Source organism: Semicossyphus pulcher, unplaced genomic scaffold (assembly GCF_022749685.1).
Source record: "Semicossyphus pulcher isolate SPU_LCO1_2020_fin unplaced genomic scaffold, fSemPul1.0.p SCAF_16, whole genome shotgun sequence".
NCBI classification, from domain to species: Eukaryota; Metazoa; Chordata; class Actinopteri; order Labriformes; family Labridae; genus Semicossyphus; species Semicossyphus pulcher.
Window position 1 is genome coordinate 26,603,207 of NW_027211670.1, and position 20,605 is coordinate 26,623,811.

A 20,605-nucleotide genomic window follows, 5' to 3' on the forward strand; every position below is an offset into this window, starting at 1 on the left:
GTGCTCAGACCCTTAACTCACCTTGTTACAGGTGAAGGTCGAGAGAGAGTGCTGGAGAGAAGTGTTAGCAGAGAAATGGACCCTGTGACGGTTTGATGCTTGTCCGACGTTCCAGCATTGGATTGTTATTATGATGCATCAGTGTTAGAGCAGCGTGTTACTGCAGCTGCTCCAGTTTGAGACGTGTGAAAGTCTTTAACGTTCATACAGAACAAACACAACAGAACTTTTCATTCAATGAGTTTATTAAACAGAAAAATGACGCTGACAGACCGAAGTGTTAGAGAAGTTAGAGATCAGAGGGATGGAGTGGGGTCGCTCTCATCGTCGGTGAGATCAGAGGGATGGAGTGGGGTCGCTCTCGTCGTCGGTGAGATCAGAGGGATGGAGTGGGGTCGCTCTCGTCGTCGGTGAGATCAGAAGTACTTTGTGGGGTCGCTCCTGTCGCACATCTGGACGTGGACGTGTGAGGTGATTCCCGGGTAAACTTCCTGCATGGGCAGCATGACCCCGATCCTCTGCCCCTTCCTCACAGTTCCAGAGGTGCGATCCGGCTGAACGTAGAACAACTTGAAACACAGACCTGCAGGAACAGATGCTTCACTTTAGTACAAACACCACAAAATCCTCAGCTTCAAGTCCTGAGAGTGTGACTTCAGTGTGTGACTTCAGTGTGTGACTTCAGTGTGTGACTTCAGCGTGTAAATGCCTCATGTGTCTGTAGGGTAAATACCTTGTAAGGTAACTAAATCTGTGGTGCAGTGAAAACTACCTCTCAGATGTAAGTTAAAGACTCAGGTACGATACATCTTGAATTTGTACTGAAGTGAAATACTAAAAGAACGTGTGGCGTGCTGACCCTCTCCTTGCAGGTTGATGCCGCTGTTGATGGCGGCCTTCTTGGGGTCGTTGTAGACGATGACTTTCCCGTTCAGAGTCACATCGATCGGAGCGTAGACGACCGATCCATCATTACACACGATGTCCAGACCTTGATGCAGCCTGGAGCCCCTGAAACACAGAAGAGCACTGACTTTAACCGGTGCTGAAACAACCATTACCATGGTCATGTTCACTTCTCCAGGACATAGACAGATCCCAGACACAGCTGGAGACATTTCTAGTCCTGCTGATCCACAGTATCAGTGAGGTCAGAGGGGCGGTGTTCGTCCTGCAGTTTGTGTGTCACAGGCGCCCCCCTGTGGTGTTCAGAGGTACTGCAGGACGACACTCAGTGGAGGAAATAACTGAGCTTTATCTTTTCACACGTTCTCTCTCTCTCGCTGTGTCTGAGGTTTATATTCTGTCTTTATCCAACAGGTCGAAGAAATGTTGACGAACCACTTTGTTTAATTTAGCATAAGAGTGTTACCGTCTGGCTCCGTACTCTCCCCGCCCCCAGTTGTCTGATGTCCTCCGTTTGTTGGTCGGGTTTCCACTGCAGAGCGGACCAAACGTCAGGCCATCACACACACACAACACAGCTACACACACACACACACACACACACACACACACACACACACGTTGTTGTTTAAGTCACATCACATCGACTGACAGGAACTTCCTGGATAGTTTCTGACCGTATCTCAAACAGTCTGAACACCTGCCAGGTGGGGACCTGATTCACGTCCCCACATGGCAGGTGAGTCCGACAGTCCCCACATTGTATGATAAACGTGTAGAGACAGACACACTCGTTTGAGCGTTTCCTCTCTCTCATCTGTGTGAAACAGTTTTTAGAGTGCATGAATTCGACTGTGCAGACGATTAATAACGAATGTTTTTGACAAATGTAAAATCACTGATTAGAGAAAAAGTTAATGTAACTGTTAATTACAGAGAACAAGGTGTTACATTTGAAAGGTTTTAAACATAAAATCTGCCTCACGGTTGATGATCATATTTAGTGTCGAGCTTCTGATTCGTTATAATCTGGATTTTCTGTTTCTCACCCAGCAAAACGACGACGTGTCTCATCTTCAGCTCTTACAGGTGGATCCAGGTGAAAGTTTGTGGTGTTCAAACGGGCGCTTCGCTCTGCTTTTAAAGGCGCTGAGGTTCCTCTTTCACAACAATGGAAAGTCCAGATTGATTAGAAAGCAGAAGTAGGTCAACAGACTTTAAACACTTTGTTCCTTGTTTGTTATCTGGCTGTTTTTTTTTACATTTCACAATGAGGGCGCCCTGCTGACTCACTGTCGGCCCTGTTTACCTGTCCTCACCTTTGACCTCCACCTTTCACAAACAGAGCGGCCAAAGCCCACAGCCCTACTCTAAACTGTCAACAGAGGTTACACGTTAATCTGTTTCAGTGTGAGAACAACCTGCATGTGTGAAAGAGTCACACCTGAGTCATAGTTTCAGATACATCTTCAGTTTAACGTTTGCTGACACCTGACAGGTATTTAATATGGAGAAATGACAGGCGACGCATTCTTTCTAAACGTGTTTATTGTTCAAACTGACTTCAGACAAAGTTCATGCGTAAACAACATGTTGTAAAAGTCTGCAGTGTTTGTGTCCCTGAGCTCAAACAGGACGTCACATCTGACACATCTCTCTACAGTATACATGAACACAACGTCACACAGACACACCTGTGCAGCGTCTAAAGGTGTGAAACTGTCCCTGCTGCATTAAACGTGTTTTCTGTCATAACAATCAAACGTCTTTAAATTATCTTTTTCACTTCACTGGTTTTAAAAGAAGTCTGATCCTATAGAAGTCTATGAGAAAATGCTCCTCCTCCTCTCCTGATGTATTCCCTCAGTAAACATGTTCCTAATGAGTTTATGGTCTCAGTCTCTGGTTTCTTCTTCAACACAGCATGATGTTCATTTAGTCACTGATGCTCCCATTGAGAGTCACACAGAGCAGGAAGAGGGGAGGGGTTAGGTCTGTCTAAAGTCCGTCTCCTGGTTCTGTCGTCAGCTGACAGACTTTAACATCCTGCTGCCGACTCCGTGTGCTGTCAGTTGAGCGTCAGTCCCTCGCTGATGGGCATGTTGATGTGGGCGGTCAGCAGTGGGGAGCTCCTCCCCTCGTGCAGGACGAACACCTTGATGATGTCAGAGATGCCCTTGTCGCTGGTGCACTCCACGAAGGTCTCGACGGGGTAGATTAGTCCGGGCACCAGCAGGGGGATCCGCATGTACGGGTTCCTCATCCTGTACAGGCTCTCGTCGTACAGGAAGCTGATGGCCAGGTTCATGACGGGCCGGCACGCCGCTGTGTTCTGGACATTCAGGGTCAGTTTGAAGGACGGGCCCAGGCCCTGCACCACGGCGTTCATCTTGAGTGGCTCGGTGAGGCTGGAGGACATGGGCGTCAGGCTGGACTCCAGGGCCTTGACGTAGGCCTTTGCTGCAGCCAGACGCAGACGGCTCAGGTCCATCTGGAAGGCTCGGTGCATCGCCAGGCCGTTCTCACGCTCACGAAGAGTCTGGTCCACGTACAGCTTGGTCTTCTTGGGCACGTTAAGGCGGACGCTCTGGGCCAGCGGCGGCCCGGGGGCGCTGTCCCTGTCCTCGAAGGCTGCCGTCCTCTTCAGGATCTTCACCATCAGGCCCCCTCCCTTAGTGGTCATGATGAGGGTCCCGTCCTCGCGCCCGTACCGGCCAAAGCAGATGCTGGTGACCACGTCAGGCGTCTTGATGGTGCTCAGCAGGTTCTTGTCCCGATACAGCTGGACCTCACAGTTGGCAAGCCCCAGCAGAACCGCCTGGAAGCCCCTGGTGGGGAGGTCCATGGCAGCCATGGTGGTGATGGGAGCGGGGAGGTCGACCTTCCACAGCTTCTTCCCCTGAATCCAGACAAGAGAAACAACAACAGTTCACTGATTTTAGTCTGTCAAATACTTTAAGAGCAAACACAACGAATGAAACTCCCATCAGCCTCAGCTGGACCTTGTGTTCACTGCTAATCAGCTAATGTTAGCATGTGTCTGCGGACTCGGCCGGCTTTAATCTGCCCAGCCCCTCAGGAGAAACACTGACAGGTCCTCACGTGACTCATTTTGCTCCTTTGAGTTCAGTTTCACCTTCTGTGTGAAGCCCTGCAGGCTCTCGTCGGTGCAGCCGACCACCATGTTCTTCCCGACTCTCACCAGACCCACCGGGTGAGACGACAGCTCCACGCAGTACTTCGGTTTGTCCGACTCTCTGAGGAGCAGCAGCACAAACATCTGTCAGGTCTCAGTGTTATTTCATGTTTCAACACAAAGTCTATTTGTGTCAGTAATTAGCTAAAATCAGAACTACGGGATCAAACAAGGGTCAAAAATGTACCTGCGCAGGATGTAGATGTTGCCATTACGACACGCCACCGTGATGCGAAACTCCACATCGAACTGACCCGTCACGTCCATCATGGTGGGAGCAGCAGGCAGCGACATCTGGGACAGTCACATTACACACTTCATTTAGGAGCAGCTTTATTTACTGACCACTTTACAAACTAAGATTCAGCACAAAACAACACGTGACCTGCTGGGAAACAACACCTGACCTTCCTCTCCTGCCAGTACGAGCAGCTCAAACCAGCAGCAGTCGTTCGAGGTGAGGTTACCTTGGAGAGGATGATGAACGCTTCGGGGTCGAGGACGTAGACATCGCTGCTCTCCGTGCCGATCACCAAACAGCTGACGCCGTCTTCATCAGCCGTGCTCTTCTTCAGCGTGCCGATGCAGGTGATGACCGTCTGAAACATGAGGTCACTGGTTAATCAAAGACTTTTGTTCAGCGGTGAGCAGGTATTATCCTGTTTTATCATCACCGATCATGTTTCCACTGATGTGTCCACACGAGCAGTTCTAGCTGTCTCCACACAGGAACATTATAGTCTATTATAAACCATATTATACATCATACAGAAGAAAGTGCTGCCAGTGATTGGTTATTATTTATTACTTTTAACCTGTTTGTGTTCACCTGCAGAGTTTTCTTCTTTTTGAAGGCGTTCATGAACTTTTATTAAATACATAAAAAAAACAGAAACATTCACAAACAACAAGTTACAGCAAAACATTGCAGCAGCTTCTGACATCCAAAGCACTTCCACACCTCCTCAGTCTCTTCTTGTTTTTGTACAATGTCATGAAGTAATCCTTCACCACTTCCTCCTGACAGCTAGCTACATAGAACAATACTGACATTATCGTGAGCGTTACCTGCCGTCTGATTGGCTGCTGCTTGTGCAGCTGGACGAACTCGTCCATGTCGTTGGTCTCCAGAGAGAGGAAGCGGAGCGAGCGGACAGACAGAGGCACGTCAGCCTTCTTCCTGATGCTCTCCAACATCTCCTTCAGGGTCAGAGGGTCGATCTGCCCCTCCCTCACCTGCTGCCACACATCCTGACCAATCAGAGCACACAACAGGTCACAAGTGCACAGGTTGTCTGAAGAAGTTAAGATGCCTGAACACTGAAAGTTATTGTTGTGTCTCTTTGGTGTTGTTTGGTCAGAAAAAGGTCTGATAAAATGTGTGTGTGTGTGTGGGTGTTTGTGTGTGTCCTGTCAGAAACGGACCTGCTCCAGTGTGTTCACCTCCAGCCCGGGCAGCGTGAACTTGAAGTAGGGTCTCAGGTTCTTGTAGACGTAGATGCAGGGCCCGGACGCCACAGCGACAGCAGGGATGCGAGGCTCATGCAGGTCCATGAAGAAAGCGACGAGGCCGGCGGGCAGGTCCAGCAGGGTGCTCTCGCTCATCAGCGCCGTGCCCCGATACACCTTCAGCTTCATACCCGACGAGCCGGAGCCCAGGTCCCCCAACACCAGCCGGCTCTCCCCGTCCCCGCTCAGGTCCGCCAGGTCCACGCATGACGAGAAGGTGTACAGACCTGCCACCGGGTCATAGTGAGCGTCCAGCCACTTCCCTCCATCACCACTTGACTCCACCGATGACATGATGACAGCAGGGAGGGAAGGGGTCACTGCACACCTGCCCTCTGTACAGGTAGATAAGATTATCCTTAATGGATCCCCAGGGGAGAAATTCGGGAGGTGACTCCTTAGTAAACACACACACATCAGGATCAAGACAGGAAGTTTAAACATGGCTGCATCTTACTTTTCTCTAAAGAATTATACCTTATTGAGCCCCATTCAGACATGTCTTAACCTGCTACTGTCTGATTATATAAGATGGTATTTAAGTGTATCATATGCAACAGCAGATATTACGTTAATAACTTGATATGTTTTCTTATTTTAAAGAGTATCTTTCAACTGCAGCTGTCAGGTAAATGTTGTTAAATATTTGTAGTATTAGTTAGCTTAGCAGGGAGATACTCAGTAAACTGTAAATACTGAGTGATTTCCACCGCTAGTGTTTGGTGTTAATAAAGCTGGATCAGTCAGTACGAATCAGTGCAAACATCAGAGACTCACTCACACATAAATATCATGTTTTCTCAATTGCTGCAATGACGCTCTCTCACCGTTGTCAAGGAGACCGGGTTGCTGCGTCCCCAACAATCGGCCCTTTATCTTGACTTCTGCCTTTTATTTTAGTTTTTAACGAAGCCGTTTAAATTCTCTGCAATAAAAACGCCGGAATCTGTTTCACAGTCCGATTTTATCCGGATAAAAAGTGTTTAATTAGCAGCTAGCTGCTGTCTTTGAGGCTGTAATCCACAAATCCGCTTCAAATCCCCCCTCCTGCACTCTACCAGCGCTGTCTCCGGCTGATGACGTCAATCTTACGTGCGGTTTTTCGTCTTTTTTAAGAATCCACAACAATAAATAATGTTTAAAAAAACAATGCGTGCGTTTTGTTTAAAAATTCCAAATCGCGAAATTATATACAGCACAATCAGAACATTCTTTATTGCCTTTTCATGCAACCCACTAAATCTCGCGAGATCGACATGGCGGTGTTAACGATATCTGCCTGACTGCTCCCTGTTCCAGCATCTGATTGGTCCTCCGGTCTCAGTTTAAAAACTAGACCGCGGAGAGGAGACGAAGGAAGCAACTCAAGCTAACGTTACCGACTGCCTTTCGATGTGTTCTGCTTTAAATGTTCTGCCTGGTGAATAAAAAACATATAGAGTGAGTTAGAGTTCATAAAATGTCGGTTTGTATTTAAGAGCTGGGATTTAAATTTGATTTTTTTTTTCTCAGAGGACGTTTAAACAAATAAGTACACGCGTACGTTTATTTGGGGGTTAGCCTGTTGTGGCTAATGCTAACAACAACGTTAACAGCAGCTAATTTTCAAAGCATCTTAAAATCTCATCTTCTTCTATTAGGCTGCTATATCAACAGTTCTGGTTCAAATTAATGTGAGCTATTTTTGTCTGGCCGAATAGTAGCCATTATACTGAACTTACGTGAGTAAAGCTGCACGGATATGTTCTCTATCCTTGTTGTTAGAAGTCACGCTGAAATCATTTTTCACATTTAGACCTGTCCTGCTTATCTGCTTGCTTACATACGATCCAGATCATTAATGAAGACATGTTTTAGATGAGCAGGTTCCACCGTTAAAATCGACATAAATAAAATCTCCATCACACATATTCGTTTAAAGATATTGATGGTTTTCCTGTGAACGAACAGCTGAAAACGACGTTTAAATGTTTGAATCGTTGGTTTTTAAAGGAATGTGAGGTGAAGATTTGATTTAAAACCAGATTTGGAAGGACTGAGGTTTAAATCTTACAGACTACACGGATGATGCGCTTCTAAGGAGCAACATTGATGTTTGATGTGATTGATTTGTGCGTGTTTGCAGAGATGATGGAATCATGTTTAGCCGGGAAACCGGAGAGAGTCGGGCCGGTGGAGGTGGAAGACATCAGGAAGGATCTGCTGGGTGAATTTGCTGCTCTGCCAGAACAGGTCTGTCTCTCTGTCTGCCTGTCTGTAGTGTTAGTGTCTGTATGTGAAGCTGACGATGCTGCAGACTCTCAGACTGATATTTGTTCTTTCTCTCTCAGCAGGACACTGATCAGTCGCAGTCAGAAAGCCTTCAGGTATACCTGAGGGTTCGACCGTTCACTGCAGCTGAGAGTGACAACGAAGGGTCACAGGTAACACTTTCACACACACACACACACACACACACACACACACACACACACACACACACACACACACACACACAGAAACTGTAGAACTTTTCATTATAAATGGCTGCACAAGAATTTCAAAATGAACAAAGATAAAAAAATACCAATTTAATATAAAAAGCTTTACTGTCACTCATCCACAAAGACTCTTGCATACTTTTAAGTCAGATATTAGTTTCTGTCCTGAGATAAAACTACACATTTTCTTCAGCATGTTGTAAAAAATTGTTTATGTGTATTTTTTCAGGAGTGTGTGACCATCGAGGGACCCGACACTGTGGTCCTGAAGGCTCCAAGGAGCTTTCAATCAAACCGGCAGAATGAGAAGTCCCTCCCACAAACAGCACAGAGGTTCTCCTTTACACAGGTAGCTGTGACATCACCTGTCCGTCTGTATTGTGGCTCTGATTCTGAACAGAAGACTTTCAGCTTCTTGAACAAGCTGTTTGTGGTTTATATCCTGGTTATTGTTGGTGCTTCTCTCTGGTTGTCTCGTTGATCAGGTGTTTGGTCCGGAGGCCAGTCAGAGGAAAGTGTTCGAGGGTTCAGTTCGGGGTTTGGTCCGAGACGTTCTGGACGGAGGAAACTGTCTGGTGTTCACCTACGGAGTCACCAACGCTGGAAAAACCTTCACATTCCTTGGTGAGAAACACAACCTGTCTGTCTGCCTGCCTGTCTGCCTGCCTGTCTGTCTGCGTGTCTCGGAGAAGCAACAATCGTCGCTAATTTGACCTGTGTAACTTGCCTGTGGTCTGCTCTCTGTGTGTCTGTGTCTCAGGACCGGAACATGACTCTGGTCTGCTGCCGCGCTCTCTGTCCGTCATCTTTAACAGTATCGAGGGTCGTCTGTACAGTCGGGCTGATCTGAAGCCTCAGCGCTGCAGAGACTTCAGCAGGCTGACTCCAGACCAGCAGGCAGCAGAGAGCAGCAGCAAGAGGAACCTGCTGAGGCTGCTCAAAGAGGTCACAAACACACACACACACTCGCGCACACACAGAAAATACAACACTATCTGTGCACAGTGTGAGGTGGTGGTGTTTACTCGTGTTTGTCTCATCTTGTCTGCAGAGTGACAAAAGTTTGACGTCTGGAAGATCGACGCTTCTCGACGGTTGGTGACAAAAGATCATTCTGACGTCAAATCTGCGGCTTTAAGGAGAAATTTAACCCAAAGTACCGTGTGTGTGTGTCTGTGTGTGTGTCTGTGTGTGTGTGTGTCTGTGTGTGTGTGTCTGTGTGTGTGTCTGTGTGTGTGTGTGTCTGTGTGTGTGTGTGTGTGTGTGTGTGTGTGTATGTGTATGTGTGTGTGTGTGTGTGTGTGTGTGTGTGTGTGTTCAGGCTCGTCTCTCAGTACTGACAGCAGCGTGAACAGCGTCTCTGACTCCGACAGTTTCTGTTTGGGCGTCGCCTCAAACGTCCGTTTCTCCGTCTGGGTTTCTTTCTGTGAGATTTACAACGACAACATCCACGACCTGCTGGAACAGGTAACACACACACACACACACACACACACACACACACACTGACAAAATGTTTGTTTTATAATATAAAGACACAGGATTACAGGATGTAACTCCACTTCTATAATGCATGTGTTCCTCTGCCGCTCTTTATCAAAGGAAGTAAAAGGTGTATTTTACAGGTGACGCGAGCTGCCACCAAAAAACGAATTGATTCCTTTGGAACAAAAACGTTAAACGAGATTTACAGCTTCTGTGTAACTAACACGTGTGACGTTCAGGTTCCCAGCGGTCATCAGAAGAGGACGGTGCTGCGTCTGTCTCAGGACGTCAAAGGAAACTCCTTCATCAAAGGTAGCTTTTTCTTTCTGTTCAGTATTGTGACATTTATCTACATGTGCCAAAGATTCAGTTATGGGAGGGATGTTAACTTGAGATACGATTTGAGCACATAAAGAGAAGCTGTAGGGGACTGCTAAGCTCCCTCACACAGGTCAGAGGGAGAAGGCGGGAGGAGGGAGAAAGTAATCATAGACACAAACCCAGACACACACACATCCAGCTATATGACAGCCGAACAGTCCAGAGTCACAAACAGAGCGTGTGTGTGTGTGTGTGTGTGTGCTGCGTGTTTCAGACCTGCGGTGGGTCCAGGTGAACAGCTCAGAGGAGGCCTACAGAGTGATGAAGATCGGCAAGAAGAACCAGAGTTTCTCCTCCACCAGACTGAACCAGCTGTCCAGCAGGAGGTCAGCTGCTGCTGCTTCAACACTCTGCACCATCATTATTTATAACATCTTAGTTTAACATCACAACACACTGTGGTTGGATTACAGCCTCCCCATAGAAGTGCTCAGTTAAATCTCTTTAGTTTTGATCTGCCTCATTGTACACAGAGCATCAATTATTGAATCTGTCCTTGGCCTGATTCTGATTCTTACTGCAAGAAACAGGAGAAATACAGGGTTCTTATAACGCTTGGACTGCTCATCAAAGTGTCCTTGTGACACGCTGTAGTCCTGTGTTCATTCACACTGTCTGAATCTGTATCTGTGTGGACATGAGTGCAGACGAGTGATCAGGGCTCTGTGTGTCTCTGCAGCCACAGCATCTTCTCCATCAGGATCCTCAAAGTGGACGACGTCGGAGTTCCCAGAGTCCTCGGCATCAGCGAGTAAGACTGCACAGTATTCAGTCTGTTCACACCTCTGATGCTCTCACTTGGAGGGTTTACAGCTGCTGCTTTCAGTCAGACCTGCACTGGAAGTAAATAATATTTGTGTGTGTGTGTTTAGGCTGGCTCTGTGCGACCTGGCTGGCTCTGAGCGATGTTCTCGGACCCATAACACCGGAGAGCGACTGAAGGAGGCAGGAAACATCAACAGCTCCCTGCTGACACTCGGGAAGTGCATCAACGCCATGAGACTCAACCAGCACGCCAAGTACGGCAGCAGCGTCCGAGTGATGATGGTGAGTGATGACAGACAGCAGGATGACTGACGATTTGTTGCTCTGCAGGTTCCAGCACCACATTCCCTTCAGGGAGTCCAAGCTGACACACTTCCTGCAGTTCTTCTTCTGTGGTGCCGGACGGGTCTCCATGGTGGTCAACATCAACCAGAACTCATCCTGCTTCGACGAGACGCTCAACGTCCTCAAGTTCTCAGCCCTCGCCCAGAAGGTCAGCACACACACAAACACGGTGCAGTGTGTATCCAGCAGGTGTTTCTGAATGTAAACATGTGCAGTGAACGCCTGTCGGTGTGTGGAGCCGGGTTTGACGAGCTCTGAGGTAGAGACATGTCATATTTGACTAGCATACATTAGTGTTTGTCGTGAACCTCTGTCTCTGTCCAGGTGGTGGTGTTGAATTCAAGGCCTGTGGTTGTGGACGACGCCCCCCACAGGTCGGCCATGGAGCTGTCGATGATCATCGATGAGGCCGACCAGCGCAGAAACGTGTCGGGGCGAGGCAGGAAGAGCTCGCTGGTCGCCTGGGAGACGACGCTAGAGGACGTACTGGAGGATGAGAACGGTGAGGAGTGGGACGAGGAGGAGGAGGAGGAGGAGGAGGAGGAGGAGGAGAGTGTGATGGAGGGAACGGTGCTGGAGGCAGGAGAAGAGGAGGACGAGGAGGAGGAAGAGGACAGGACAATGGAGGAAGAAGATCAAGTAATTGAAACGTCTTCTTCTCTAAAGATGTTTTTATCTCTTTAAATCCTTCAAGAAATGTAAAAGTGTGTTTGTGTGTCAGCAGGCGGACCGGGAGGCGGCGCTGCGTTTGGTTCTGGAGGCTCAGATCAGAGAAGAGGTCAGCTCTGAGTTCATGGAGCTCTTCAACAAGATGGAGAGAGACTACAGGTAACTCATGATCATGTGACCTGACCACTCTGCAGAGGGTTATAAGGTCATAAGAGTTAGTCAAACAAACACGGTTTCGTGTGTGTGTGTGTGTGTGTGTGTGTGTGTCAGTGAGCGTCTGGAGAAGGAGAGGGAGATCCTGGAGGAGCGAGCGGAGAAGAGAGTGGAGATCCTGAAGAACCTGGTCAGCAAGACGGTCGATCTTTCTGCAGTCAGCACGGATAACAACAAGGTGAGCACACACACACACACACACACACACACACACACACACACACAGCTGTTTAACTCAACACAGGTGATTATTAGTGATCAATACCAGTAATAATGGGGGGTGTCTGTTAGCAGGAGCAGACGGCTCTGCTGGAGGGAATCATCAGCTCGATGACTGAAGACCTGGAGAAGATCAAAGAGGACGCTCAGAGTGCTCAGCGCTGTCTGACTGAGCACACACACGCTGCAGGTACACACACACACACACACACACACACACACACACACACGCTGCTGGTACACACACACACACACACACACACATGCTGATGGTACACACACACACACACACACACACACACACACACACACACACACATGCTGATGGTACACACACACACACACACACACACACATGCTGATGGTACACACACACACACACACACACACACACATGCTGATGGTACACACACACACACACACACACACACACACACACATGCTGATGGTACACACACACACACACACACACACACACACACATGCTGATGGTACACACACACACACACACACACACACACACACATGCTGATGGTACACACACACACACATGCTGCTGGTACACACACACACACACATGCTGATGGTACACACACACACACACATGCTGCTGGTACACACACACACACACACATGCTGCAGGTACACACACACACACACACATGCTGCTGGTACACACACACACACACACACATGCTGATGGTACACACACACACACATGCTGCTGGTACACACACACACACACACACACACACACATGCTGCAGGTACACACACACACACATGCTGCAGGTACACACACACACACATGCTGCAGGTACACACACACACACACATGCTGCAGGTACACACACACATGCTGCAGGTACACACACACACATGCTGCAGGTACACACACATGCTGCTGGTACACACACACACACACACACACATGCTGCAGGTACACACACACACACACATGCTGCAGGTACGCACACACACACACATGCTGCAGGTACACACACACACACACACACACATGCTGCAGGTACACACACACACACACACACATGCTGCAGGTACACACACACACACACACATGCTGCAGGTACACACACACACACACATGCTGCAGGTACACACACACACATGCTGCTGGTACACACACACACACACACACACACACATGCTGCAGGTACACACACACACACACACATGCTGCAGGTACGCACACACACACATGCTGCAGGTACACACACACACACACATGCTGCAGGTACACACACACACACACACACACATGCTGCAGGTACACACACACACATGCTGCTGGTACACACACACACACACACACACATGCTGCAGGTACACACACACACATACACACACATACACACACATGCTGCTGGTACACACACACACATACACACACATGCTGCTGGTACACACACACACACATACACACATGCTGCAGGTACACACACACACATACACACATGCTGCTGGTACACACACACACACACACACACACACACACACACACACACACACACACACACACACACACCGATAAAAGACCTGCTCACATTTGAGCCACTACAGTCTGAAGTGATTTAGCCCCAGCCCGGTGCCTACCGCTTATAACTCACTCCCAAACCTGGTCATACAGATTAATATCAGTCCTGCACGTTCTTATTATCCATACTTTGACCATAACGTAGTCATCCCTCTAGCTTGCTCAAAGCTAGTTCACATCAGCCTTGTGTCCTTTTTTCAGAAAGCTACACTCACAGCTCTGTTAGAATGTGTTTAGTTACTATTTGACTCTAAAAGGATCTGCTCGTGTTTATGGGTCGTTTAATAAAGAAGCTAGCTCGGCTAATTTCAATCATTTACAAACAAGTGAAACAAAAGTTGTCTGGATGTACTATTGCTGTTTGATTTTGGTCTGAATAGACACGTTTAATCAGCTGATCTCAGTCTGACATGGGGGATAAAAAGCATCCGATGTGCACTTGCTGGATCGGAACAACAACATGTAGCCACTCTGGTCCGTTTGATAAGATAAGCCACTCCTGATGAGGCTGAAAGTTTCTATAAGGATCTTTATTGCTGTAACCCATAGACTATATAAAAAGCGGTGTACCCCCTTCTTCGTGTTTCAGTCGACAACCATTTCTCTGCTTTTATGCTAACGCTAGCTTACGGTATCATCCACCGGTAAAAGCCGAACATTATTTCGCCTCGTAGTTTATGAATTTTACCACCTGTGATAACAAACACGTCAGAAACATTTTACAAAGACACGCAGATCAATACAAAGACAACGGAAGGTGTTTGTCAGACTCAGAACATTTAAAGCAGCACTGCAGCGTTTTGTAAATAGGACATGTTGTTGCGGCTTAGACCCGGAAGCAGTTTAATGTGGAAGTGTGACGTCACGCCTTAACCACCGGATTGGTCACACTAAACAGCCAATCAAGGGTCATAGTCCAATCAAATGAGCGGAGTCATCAGCCACTGTCCGCCTAATCCCCTCCCCCAAAGTGTCAAAAGTTTTGTCGAGTGAACGTAGACTCTGCAACCGAGCGCGTAGAGATGGTCGAGCGAGCGCGTGGAGATGGCCGAGCGAGCGCTCGAGACTGAATTTGTGTGCGCTGAGCGGAAATGCTCTCTCGTGGTGGCGAGCCGCTCGCGGATACTGTCCTGTGCGCTCGTATCATGCGGGCGCCAGTTTTGACACTAATTAAATGCCATAGTGCAGGTACACACACACGCTGCAGGTACACACACACGCTGCAGGTACACACACACGCTGCAGGTACACACACACGCTGCAGGTACACACACACGCAACAGGTACATACACACACACACGCCGCAGGTACACACACACACGCAACAGGTACATACACACACACACGCCGCAGGTACACACACACACACACATATGCACATTGTTATTATACAGATGTAAAAAAAGATGCCTCTGTATTTGTGACCTTTGACCTCTGTCTCTGCGGATTGTAGAGCTGGAAGCGCTGCGTTTGGAGAAGCAGCAGTCACATGACCAACTGCAGGAAGCCGAAGAGGTACTGTAGATTTCTTCTTCTGTGGTTTCTTCTGTTCCTTGTTCTCTTCTTCTGCTCCTGATTTCAGCACAGGAAGCTGAGTTTGCTTCAGCTGTGTCTCTGATGTCACACCAAACAAGTGTTGACACATCAGCTGCAGCACAGGTCACTCACTCATTCCACCTGTTCAGCCTTAGGTCAGCTTATCATGTACATACTCCGCTCTGATTGGACGGATGTTGTTGTTGCTCTGATGTCTGATTGGCTGTTATCCTCTAACCTCGGCTGTGTTTGTTTGTCTTTAGAGTCTGCAGCAGCAGCAACAGAAGTTATCAGAGCTGATGGAGATCTGTCAGCAGAAAGACGACATCATCAACAAACTCCAGACTGCCATGGACGACAGCGAGGAGAGCGCCACCAGAGACGTAAACACTTTTATTTCACAAGTTAAAGACCCTTCAGACATCATCTTCACTGGTGCTTTAAGCGTAGGCTCAGATTCTCTCTCTCTCTCGCTCTCTCTCAGAGGGCTCTTGTAGAGTCGATAAAGTTGGAGCTGCTGGAGCTCCAGCAGACCTGCAGCTGTCTGGGGAGGAAAGGAGGAGAGGAGAGGGAGGAAACAAGGAAACGGCAGCGTGACTCCGTGGACGAGGAGGAGGAGCAAGGACCGGCAAAGAAGAGAGGTGAGAGGAACAGAAGAGAAGGAGGAGGAGAAGGCCATAGAGACTGGACACTAATACTTTACCTTCCTGCTCCTCAGTGGTTCTAGAGGAGGAGATCTGGAGGCTCCAGGAGGAGAATGACGAGAAAGAGGCGACCATTGTGGAGCTGAGACAGGAGGAGGAGAGGAGGAGAGGGCTGGAGGAAGAGCTGAGGAGGCGGGAGGAGGAGGTGGAGCAGTTGAAGAAGGAGCTGGATTTGCTGGAGCAGAAGGTGCTGCAGCTGACAGGTAGGTTAGACCTGCATGAAGGTTCTGCGCCTGTTTGTTACAGGGAGATATGCTGTGTGTGGTCCACTTACTGATGGCCTCATGGAGCACCCCAAACATCCCTCTGTCTCTCTCTCTCTCTCTCTCCCTCTCCTGTAGACCTGGACGAGTGTCCAAACTGTGCGTCAGTGTGTGCGTCTCTGGAGTCGGAGCAGAGAGAAACTTCCAGACTGACGAAGGAGAACAAAGCTCTGGTGAACGGCATGTTCCAGCTGCAGACGGAGGTAGAGCTCACGCACACTCGGAGGACGCTGACAGAAGTCTGCATCATGTAAACATCAGAATAACTTTCCTTTTCCTTTCCAGGTGACCGGCCTCCAGACGCAGCTCAAACAGCAGACTGACACGTCTGACGGCCTGTCAGAGCAGCTCGACACTGCAAAGACCCGCCTCCGTGACCTGGAGAGCCAATCAGAGAAAAAGAGCAGCAGCATCAGCAGTCTGACGCAGGAAGTGGAGCGTCTGAGACAGGAAGTCCAGGTTCGTTCTGTTTATATGTTTTGTTTTCATTCCAAGATGTTTCAGGATCTGACACGGCTCCGACTGCCGTCATTGGTCGATGGAAGTGAGTCTGTTCATCACAACACATTGTTCCAGGAGGAGGAGGGGCGGAGCAGCAGCAGCAGCAGTGCTTTTCACGTCGCCATGGAGGAGCTGAAGAAGGAGAGCCGGGCAGCGCTGGAGAGATCCGCTCACAAATCCCAACAGATCCAAGAAGTGCAGAGAGAGAAGACGCAGCTGGAGGAGGAGCTGACGCACAGGTAGACCTCAGGGTTTATCAGTGCTGTTATTAACAGGTGTGACTGATTCATATAAACAGCAATAATCACTCTCCTCTCCTCCTGCTGCAGTGAGAACAGGTGTGTCGCGCTCAGAGAGGAGTTAGCCAATCAGAAAGCAGAATCCTCCCGTCAGCTCCAGAGCCTGAGGGCGGAGCTTGAGTCTGAGGGCGGAGCTCTGCGAGGGAGACTGGAGGAGATGGAGAGATCAGAGGAGGAGAGGAGGAGGAACCAGGAGGAGGAGAAAGAAGGTGAGAAGATTAAAGATCTGAATAGACATCAGTGTGACATCAGGTCAGGAGTAACGTGTGTGTGTGTGTGTGTGTGTGTGTGTGTGTGTGTGTCAGAGCTGCAGCGAGAGGCGTCAGCGAGAGAGAAACTTCTAGAAGAAAGCTGCAGACAGACGGAGAATCTGAGAAAAGGTAACTTCATCACCTGAGACGTGTTTTATTGATGATCTGATCAGAAGATGAACTGTCGGTTTCCTCTGTGCAGAGCTGGAGCGTCTGAAGGAGGACCTGCAGAGGAGGGAGGATCAGGAGGAGGAGAAGGAGAACAGAGAGGAGGAGGAGGAGAGGAAGGTGACAGTAGTGGAGGAGCTGAAGGAGGAGATCCAGAGACTGCAGGAGAGGAGGGGGAGACAGCAGCAGCAGGAGGAGGGGGGGGGGAGGAGCCGGAGGAGGAGCAGGGAGTTTGAGGCTGTGAAGAGAGAGATGGAGAGACTGCAGAGCCTGAAGGAGGAGAGAGGGAGCCACCTGCAGGGAAACACACAGGTGAGTTCACCTCAGGTCGGTTCCATAAGTACTGATGACTTGTACCACACTGATCCATATTAATGTGTGTGTGTGTGTGTGTGTGTGTGTGTGTGTGTGTGTGTGTGTGTAGAGGTGTGGTGAGCATATCCAGGACGCTCGTGTGTCTCCTCTGAGGTCCAACATGGCCGACAGGAAGAGAACCCCCAAAACTACAGGGAGGAAGAGGAAGAGCTGCGAGGTTCAGGTGTGTGTGAGTGTGTGTGTGTGGTCATGTAACTGTTTCAAACCTGCTGCTTTCACTGTGTTCTCAATAAGTCCTGTAGACACGTCACACACCTGACCCGTGTGTGTGTGTGTGTGTGTGTGTGTGTGTGTGTGTGTGTGTGTTTCAGGGCCTGGTGTTCAGTGAGAACAAGAGGAACAGAGTGAGAAACACAAGAAACGACAAACAGGTGAGGAAAAAAAGAACAAAGGCAACAACCAAACATCCATGATCATGGAGGTGATAACAACCTGTCTCTCTCTCTGTCCCTCTCTCTCTCTCTCTCTCTCTCTCTCTCTCTCTCTCTCTCTGTCTCTGTCTCTGTCTCCCCCCCCCCCCCCTCTCCCTCTCTCTCTGTGATGAAGGAGAAGAAAGAGGGGGCTCTGCAGAAGATTGGAGGGTTGATCCACAGCTCTCCCTCCATCCTGGGCAGCAAAGGTCAGTGTGACTTATATGAATTCTTTCACTGCTACATGAACAAGGCGAGCCAGCAGAGGGCGCTGCTGCTCAGAGCCTGAGCTCACTAACAGTCAGTGAGGTCTGTGTGCATCTCTTTGATATGAACAGTATGTCTTCACTTTCTGCAGCTAAAACCATCCTCAGTCTGGTCAGTGGACCAGAGGTGGTTGCTACGGCAACCAAAGCCAAACGAGGGCGAAAAAAGCTTTTCAAGAAGGACGCCGAGTCGCCGCTGTTCGACTCTCCACTCACGGTGAGACACAAAGTGTGTGTGTTCTGCTGCACAGACCTCCATTCACTGACTCTGACGTGTGAACAGTGTCACCTTCCTCTAACAGACTGTCGACTCGTTTCTATGTGAAGCTCCAAATGTGGTGATGTTCGTGTGCTCATCTACGGGCTAATTGTGCTAACGTTAGCTTAGGACCAGAGTCCGCCAACAAGTCCAACAAAAGCACAGAAGCAGTGTCTGTCCAAACTGAATACGACTCTGTAGTTTTATCAGATGTTAGCTACCTGGCTGCCAAGGACAAATTCCTAGCTAGCTAAGGTAATAGCATACTGTCCTGAATAGATAACATTAGCTAATTCATCCTGCCTCGAAGGGCTGATCTGACAGGTAAGTAAGCTAGCTTACTGTTTACAAATTACTTCTGCTAACGCTATGAAGCAATAAAATCCAGATCCATGCAGCACAGTTAAGTTACTGCTAGCAGGCTAACTTTAGCTTGCTTTCTTGCTAACATTAATGCTAGCTAAATAGTGTCAGATTGGATATGTTTGATGGCTAGTTTGCTAAATAACTTCACCAGCTAACCACGCTGTTAAGTTAAAGTTAAATTAAACGATAGCGAATGTAGCTAAAACTCCTTACAGAACTTTTATTTTGAAGTTTTGGTTTTGTTTCAGACGTCCGGAGGAGCCGAGGAGGAGAAGGAGAGTGATCATGTCATCATTAAGAGACAGCTGCGATCGAAGACGTGCAGGAAGTGACGCTAAAATGTTTTTAAATATCTGTACAGTTTCTGTTTCTCTGATTTTAGTTAGTAATTCAGTTTTTAACTGCTGGGGTCAATAAAGATGTGAGAACAGCGACACCGTCCTTCTCACTTTATGAACAATAAAATGATTCCCAGCCTCCGTCTGACGAGCGCTCGTCTGTCTGCTTCAGTTTACTGCTGAATGTGTTTCTACGGTGGCTGAGAGGATCCACACACACTGAAACTGACGCATGCAAGAAACTGGAATGACAAAACAAGACTTGTTTGTTGACAATAACAAATAGAATACCCAATTTAACTAATGTTTATAGAAGAGTCGGACCTTTGCTCCGAGCTGTTTCAGGTGTCTGGACTCAGATTTACCTGCTCACAGCTCCTCTCTTTAAAGACCTTCAGGAGGAACCAATGAGCTGAGGGCCACAGACAGGAAGTGAGACGGTATTTAGAGACGGACTCACATGTTGGTTTGACTATTAACAAACTTAAACATAAACTGAAGTTAACATAAGAAAACACACTTTGTTTTTTATGATCCACATTCACAGGTTTCATTTCTCGATCGATCACCAACAGGAGCATCCCGTTGCCATAGCAACTAATCGACCACAGCGATGGTCCTGTTTCAAACCTGAGATTTTCAGACTCATTTCGACCCCTGACCTCTGGTCGAAGCAGGTTTTTATTTTCAACACTTAAATCAGATTATAGGTCACATCGTGTTCATGGTCTTTGTAGTTCAGAGGTCTGTAACCTGTGACACCAGCGGGGTCATGTGACCGCAGGCACAACTACACTGCCCTTTGTCACTGATCTGTATGTCAGTCTGGTCCCATGATTTCAAACTGCTCAATTATTTTAATGATCGAACGGAGAGCAGCGTGACGAAGAGGGGACACTCAGAATTTAGCAAAGTAAAAGTCTCAAAACAACACTGTAAAAATACCAACAGTCAAATCTGTCTCTGAATCAAAAGCAACACCAACAAAGTGTGAGGACACGGTGACGTGGCGTAACGTTTAAAATGTTTTTATCTGTTAAAAAGAACCTCGTTTACAATTAATCCACGTAAACAAATAAAACTGAAACAGAATTAATGTAAAAAGATTAAATATGTGTAACTTTTATTCATGTTTAAATCATTTGA

General features: G+C 48.1%; 3 protein-coding genes across 3 annotated transcripts; 1 reads left to right on the plus strand and 2 right to left on the minus strand.

The window, feature by feature from the left end:
* Positions 1-233: 233 nt before the first annotated feature.
* On the minus strand, positions 234-2,012 carry LOC138593503 (leukocyte cell-derived chemotaxin-2-like). Its single transcript, XM_069664534.1, has 4 exons — positions 1,956-2,012; positions 1,373-1,484; positions 860-1,011; positions 234-583 (listed from the first exon to the last, which is right to left on the minus strand). Exons 1-4 carry the CDS (start codon positions 1,978-1,980, stop codon positions 417-419), a joined length of 456 nt encoding a protein of 151 aa, XP_069520635.1. The 5' UTR covers positions 1,981-2,012; the 3' UTR covers positions 234-416.
* Positions 2,013-2,820: 808 nt separating this feature from the next.
* Positions 2,821-6,583, minus strand: bbs1 (Bardet-Biedl syndrome 1). The gene is made up of 7 exons (XM_069664879.1): positions 6,439-6,583; positions 5,528-6,008; positions 5,171-5,353; positions 4,570-4,701; positions 4,290-4,396; positions 4,043-4,163; positions 2,821-3,805 (listed from the first exon to the last, which is right to left on the minus strand). The coding sequence occupies exons 2-7, from the start codon at positions 5,903-5,905 to the stop codon at positions 2,975-2,977; spliced, it is 1,752 nt and encodes a 583-aa protein (XP_069520980.1). The 5' UTR covers positions 5,906-6,008; positions 6,439-6,583; the 3' UTR covers positions 2,821-2,974.
* Positions 6,584-6,966: 383 nt separating this feature from the next.
* LOC138593715 (kinesin-like protein KIF20A) lies at positions 6,967-19,556 on the plus strand. The gene is made up of 32 exons (XM_069664803.1): positions 6,967-7,051; positions 7,737-7,843; positions 7,945-8,034; positions 8,321-8,440; positions 8,577-8,715; positions 8,852-9,036; positions 9,143-9,185; positions 9,413-9,558; positions 9,816-9,888; positions 10,172-10,283; positions 10,637-10,708; positions 10,830-10,976; positions 11,053-11,215; positions 11,392-11,706; positions 11,792-11,895; positions 12,007-12,127; positions 12,241-12,358; positions 15,177-15,238; positions 15,523-15,642; positions 15,744-15,900; positions 15,978-16,166; positions 16,305-16,429; positions 16,512-16,685; positions 16,803-16,966; positions 17,057-17,235; positions 17,332-17,406; positions 17,480-17,757; positions 17,870-17,983; positions 18,132-18,191; positions 18,349-18,439; positions 18,589-18,713; positions 19,370-19,556. The coding sequence occupies exons 2-32, from the start codon at positions 7,739-7,741 to the stop codon at positions 19,451-19,453; spliced, it is 4,050 nt and encodes a 1,349-aa protein (XP_069520904.1). The 5' UTR covers positions 6,967-7,051; positions 7,737-7,738; the 3' UTR covers positions 19,454-19,556.
* Positions 19,557-20,605: the final 1,049 nt, after the last annotated feature.